This window comes from Aspergillus sydowii, assembly GCF_001890705.1.
Source record: "Aspergillus sydowii CBS 593.65 unplaced genomic scaffold ASPSYscaffold_26, whole genome shotgun sequence".
In the NCBI taxonomy this organism is placed as follows: Eukaryota; Fungi; Ascomycota; class Eurotiomycetes; order Eurotiales; family Aspergillaceae; genus Aspergillus; species Aspergillus sydowii.
Window position 1 is genome coordinate 90,689 of NW_024467884.1, and position 4,627 is coordinate 95,315.

Genomic DNA, 4,627 nt, shown 5'->3' on the forward strand with positions numbered 1-4,627 from the left:
AGGACCTTCAGGTTCCGATTCCGTTTCTTCAGCAGATAGATCTGCTTGATACAGCCGTAGACGTTGCTGCCGGTATCGGACCATGGATCGGTAGGGTAATGTTTCTCTAAATCCGTATAGGGATCAGAGAGGTAGACTTCGCCCGTTTCCGGTCGCACATTGGCAAAGGCATAGAGGACGTGGGTGAGGTTGTCAACCGGTAGATCCTGAGGGTTGTAGCGGCGGCCGTAGATTGCCTAGGGAAGATACATAAGTGGGCATTCTCTTCAGCGGCGTAAGGTGCACATACCCAGTTCACAAAGTATGCCACGGATCGATATCCCTTCTGATTGGTTTCCGCCCCATTGGTCGCGACGGTGTCGCGACGAAGAAAGTGTCCCTGAGCGACATGACCGGCCAGAATAACGAGTGAAATAATTGCGGATCGAAGTCGCATGGCTCATACAGGAAAAGGTATCGCTGTTTGGACTTCCTTTCTATCCCTGAGATAATTAAATTTGTAAGGAAGAACAGAGACTGTCGGGCCGGCCCAGGATATATATCGGAGTCATACATATCGAGTCTGCCCTGCGCCGAGTCACTTTTCTGATCCCTTAGGGTGCAGAGCAAAGCGGGAATTACAGGAGAGTGAAAGAGAGGAAGACAGTTTCAGCACCACTAAACTTGCGGGCGTTGTGATTTGAATGTCCTTCCATGCATCAAAAGACTGAGAGTTGCTGGACTCGGATTAAATTGAAGTCTATGCAATCGCAAATTAACGGGTTGTCTGNTTCAGCATGTAAGCTGTGAATGCGGCTTGGTGGTGAAGCGGTCGTTGCGAGAGACCGCGCGTTAGTGAACCACCCTCAAATAACTAAAAGGGAACTGTCCTTCTGAAGCAGAAGATCGCTCGGTTATCNCCATGACCTCTCCAAAAAGACATTGGTTTTAGCCCGTTACGCATTAGATTAGTCCACTTGGGCAGGCTTGCACGATCAAGTATTAGTCACAAGGATGGTGTATGGGGCATCTTAAGCACAGGAAGAAAGGTCCTAGGATATTCTCTGCTGGCATTNTCGCATAGACTTGTCTCCAGGCCGCAGGTCCTCCAGTGGATTCCTCTTTTCTGGTCGCGCCGAGGCGGAAGAAGTTGTTTTCCAGCTTTGATGTAGGAAGGCTGACGCGGAATTGACGGACTGAGAGCAAGAAGGGTCTACAACGGTGAAAATGGCGGGTATTTTCCTTCCAGTACCCGGCTGAGCATCAGGAGCAACTGTTGTTGGCCAAAGTTAATAATTTCAGGCAGACCAGCCCTTTCTGAGGGCACCGGATTCTCACTAGTGATGGGGCACCTCTTACCCGAGTATAGACAGACATGGATGAACTGCACTGGCTCATCCAGGAAAGCGAAATAATGACCGGGAAAATCACATAATCGCATTGCATGCCTGTGAGCCCTAGCACTAGGAATTCCGAACGCAAAAGTCACCGTCTCTGAGCAAAACGGAGTGAATGAACAAAGTTGTCAGCTCACCAACAATAGTGTGGCTGCGTGGTCAATTTTTCTCTCGCCGAGGTATTCCAATTCGGTCATACGAATGCTCGCCCCGCCTTTATTGGTCCGGTCATGAAACGCACATTGGAGAGAGAGCGGGTAATTAACTTGCCCTTATGGTCGCGAAGACGAAGGCGTTTGCCCAAATTGTCATGTCTATGACCAAGCCCTATTACTTGGATGTTTTACCCGCAAAGTCATCCACCCACGGAGAGACCACTTTCCCATTATTCACCGGTAGTGATACTGTATGATCTTTGGTCTTCTCCTAATGTCTATTTGCTCGCCTCGCTGGAGTTTTTTTCTTTTCTTTTCTTTTCTTTTTGTGTCAGTCCCCTAATCAATGAATGTGTTGCGAAGGTTTAATGTGGCTAATGACCATGATAGCAATTACTAGGATCCACTTCAACTCCCAATTTTGTCTCAATAAAGAATGGTGATCGTATCATTGACTTACATAAGGGATACATGAGGAAGGGACTCGAACGCGCATCAGAGGTGGGTTTCTAGCGCAGGGCCGAAGGAAAAGACAATACGATATTTTTAACGAATGATTCAAATTACTAAATATCATTTTAACGAGAAACAATGTTGTCAATCTAGTTGGAAGGCTTCCCATGCGGACTATTTACAAGTTCACATCATGGATAGCCATCTACACCTGGACGTTTTGATCACAAGAACAACGAAAAAGCCGAAGTGTAAGTCAATCTCGAAACCCAAAAGAGGACCAAGCAGGTAGGAACTCCGTTTCAATGGAGAATGTAAGCAAGGTTAGGTTGTCGAAGGCTGCAACGCCTGGAAAGCCGAGAATCAAGCCCCCATTGCGCCTTCGGCTTCAGACATGGAGTCCCTGGACGTGGGCAGCGAGACCATTACACTCGGACTCCACGCAATTACGCTGAACAGACTGGAGAAGATCCAGAAACTGGCCAACCTCAGGAAGACGTGTGCTAACCACCTTCGTATGATCCAACCGGGCACGCCTAATTGCCGCAGCTGTGTAGATTTGATTATGAGCCCGCATTTCAGCCGCAGTTAAAGTTAGATGTAGGCTTACCAGTGAATCGGGTTTTGAAGCCCTCCATAAGAGACATAGCATCTACCTTACGTGGCAACAATGCCAGGAGCATAATCGCCGTAGGGACAGCCCACTGTCCGCCAAAACATTGCCCGGCGATATCGGCTGCAATTTCAACATGGGAATCCGGAGTAGGCACTAGTTTCCCACTGGTAAACTGCTCACGGAATGCCAATACTCGTTTCGGCCACCATTGCCACTGGGCCTGATCTGCAAGTAGTGGCTGCAGCTGGAAAAGGCCCAGGTCAATCATCTTCTGCAAGGAGGTGCATACACACCGGTCCTGGATCGAAAGTCTTCCTTGGGCTATATACTCGCCGAAATAGTACTCTGATTCGTGGAACTCGACGAATTTCCGGAGTCGTCGGTCACTGTCGGCGAATGAGCGCATTACTTCCATGTCCTGCATAAAGGTGCCTCTTGGGAAGAGAGTGGTGTCTAGGATTATAAGCTGGATTTGGTTAATGTCGTTGCCGTCCTTCCGGTGGCGGAGTGCGTATTGGAGGGCGAATAGAAGAGAGCTAGTCCAACTCACGAGGTTACAGCCATTCTCGTAGCCGCGCTCCCATAGGAGATGGTTGAGGAGAAGGGTAGCTGCTTTCTGAGTCGGGAGATGAAAGATATCGGTTTGATGGGTCACAGTCGGAGGGACAACGGTTGAGGTCGTGGTTGAACCCGCGGTCTGGGGAGCAGCAAGACGATATAAGTATCTCGGTGTGAAATTGTAATTGAAAAGGGGCGTATGTTGTCGGTGGTGTGGATTAGGGTCAAATGGGAGGGCGAAATGGGTTGTGACGGGCTCAAGGTATAGACCAGGCATTATGAATGAAAAACTGCGTGTTATAATGTCAGTATAGAAGATATAAATGGACAGGGACCTCCAGTAAATGAACGTATATAGTGATGGGAACAGATTAGATCAAAGAAGAACAGGCGGCTTTTATACTATTGAGGTTTACCAAGTTCTAGGCATTGCCAGGCTGCGGCGATAAGAGGCTACCTTACTCCTTGAGGTATTCAATACCCTGCGAACAAGGCTGAGCATGAGAAGGCCAATTGTTTGTCACTATCAGTCTTATCCCACTCTAGTTTGGATTACTGAATTGCTCATGTTCATCGCGTCGTTCAAATTAAGCGACTCCTACACAACAAAGATGCTATCATTCTATGGGCGGGGTAGGTGTGTAGAGGGAAACCAGATGTCGGTAATCAGAAACAAAGTGGTAGCAGTCAATAACAGAGTGTCGTATTGTTGCATTTCACCCAGGGCAAACGGGCCAAGGCGAGGCGCAGCCTCACTACATAACCACATTGTCTAGGTACCGCCGCTCAGGCCATCGTGGCCCCTTATCTAGCACTATCAGATTTCTTAACCCTATTATCCCAGTATTGAGAACAGAGCCAGCCTTGCTAATAAATATCTTTTATAAGATTTACCCCCTGGCTTCAATTGAGTGGTTCCCTGTTTGGTTGCCGGTATAGACCATCTTAGCGGGTGATTGGTATTCGTCTGGCGAAGTAGCAGCTGTGCGTCTCGTTTCGTGGTCCAATTGGGTTAAAACACAGCAAGAGCAGCACAGCGATGCCATGATATCCCCACAACAGTTTCCATCCAGTCCAAGTTGTTTCCTGACCGCACGCCGTCGAAAGCATAGTGGTACACATGAAATGCCAAGACAGCAGCCACCCGAGTAGACACAACACTGTTGAAGTTAGCCATGGCCAGTGAAAGAATGGAGTACCTACATCCTCACCACAGCTCTTCACCTCCTGGTTCCGAAATCGAGTCCCAATACGATTGAAGAGACAGCATGGGACGAACGTCGCGCTGAGACCTAATGTGGAGTTGGTAATCGGTCAGTCCCTGACATTGAAGGCAAGACTCACAGGTACTGCCAGAATTGAAGCAGTGGAACAGCCCACGATCCCATGAGTTTCTTCGTGGAGCCATCGTTGAGGGGTATGGAATGGTATGTCGCGTTATATTTCAGTACAACTTGATAAGTAAAGAG

The 4,627-nt window shown here is 48.4% G+C and overlaps 4 protein-coding genes across 4 annotated transcripts in view; 1 reads left to right on the top strand and 3 right to left on the bottom strand.

Annotated features, from left to right (window-relative positions):
• The window catches only part of ASPSYDRAFT_1171011 (glycoside hydrolase family 18 protein), a gene marked incomplete at its 5' end in the record, with an annotated part of 1,673 nt that extends 1,249 nt beyond the window's left edge, over positions 1–424 (bottom strand). The window contains 2 exons of the mRNA XM_040840252.1: positions 1–236; positions 290–424. The exon at positions 1–236 is cut by the window's left edge and continues 139 nt beyond it. Of these exons, the coding sequence (XP_040695827.1) occupies positions 1–236; positions 290–424 (371 nt within the window). The remainder of the gene's footprint in view (positions 237–289) is intronic.
• A 1,568-nt stretch (positions 425–1,992) lies between these two features.
• Positions 1,993–2,324, top strand: ASPSYDRAFT_725930 (uncharacterized protein). Its single transcript, XM_040850659.1, has one exon. The coding sequence runs from the start codon at positions 2,085–2,087 to the stop codon at positions 2,274–2,276; it is 192 nt and encodes a 63-aa protein (XP_040695828.1). The 5' UTR covers positions 1,993–2,084; the 3' UTR covers positions 2,277–2,324.
• On the bottom strand, positions 2,169–3,499 carry ASPSYDRAFT_52681 (uncharacterized protein). Its single transcript, XM_040848534.1, has 2 exons — positions 2,595–3,499; positions 2,169–2,533 (listed from the first exon to the last, which is right to left on the bottom strand). The coding sequence occupies exons 1-2, from the start codon at positions 3,433–3,435 to the stop codon at positions 2,373–2,375; spliced, it is 1,002 nt and encodes a 333-aa protein (XP_040695829.1). The 5' UTR covers positions 3,436–3,499; the 3' UTR covers positions 2,169–2,372.
• A 549-nt stretch (positions 3,500–4,048) lies between these two features.
• Positions 4,049–4,566, bottom strand: ASPSYDRAFT_165358 (PLAC8 family protein; the record flags this gene model as incomplete). The annotated part of the gene is made up of 3 exons (XM_040843351.1): positions 4,049–4,318; positions 4,362–4,450; positions 4,503–4,566. 3 exons carry the CDS (start codon positions 4,564–4,566, stop codon positions 4,049–4,051), a joined length of 423 nt encoding a protein of 140 aa, XP_040695830.1.
• Between the last annotated feature and the right edge of the window lie 61 nt (positions 4,567–4,627).

What these genes read in the sequence shown, in the direction of transcription:
- ASPSYDRAFT_725930 (XM_040850659.1), top strand. Translation starts at nt 2,085, where the DNA reads ATGATTCAAATTACTAAATATCATTTTAACGAGAAACAATGTTGTCAA.
- ASPSYDRAFT_52681 (XM_040848534.1), bottom strand. Translation starts at nt 3,435, where the DNA reads ATGCCTGGTCTATACCTTGAGCCCGTCACAACCCATTTCGCCCTCCCA. An exon ending in CTTCAAAACCCGATTCACTG is followed by an intron (nt 2,534 to 2,594) that starts GTAAGCCTACAT and finishes AAATCTACACAG; the next exon opens with CTGCGGCAATTAGGCGTGCC.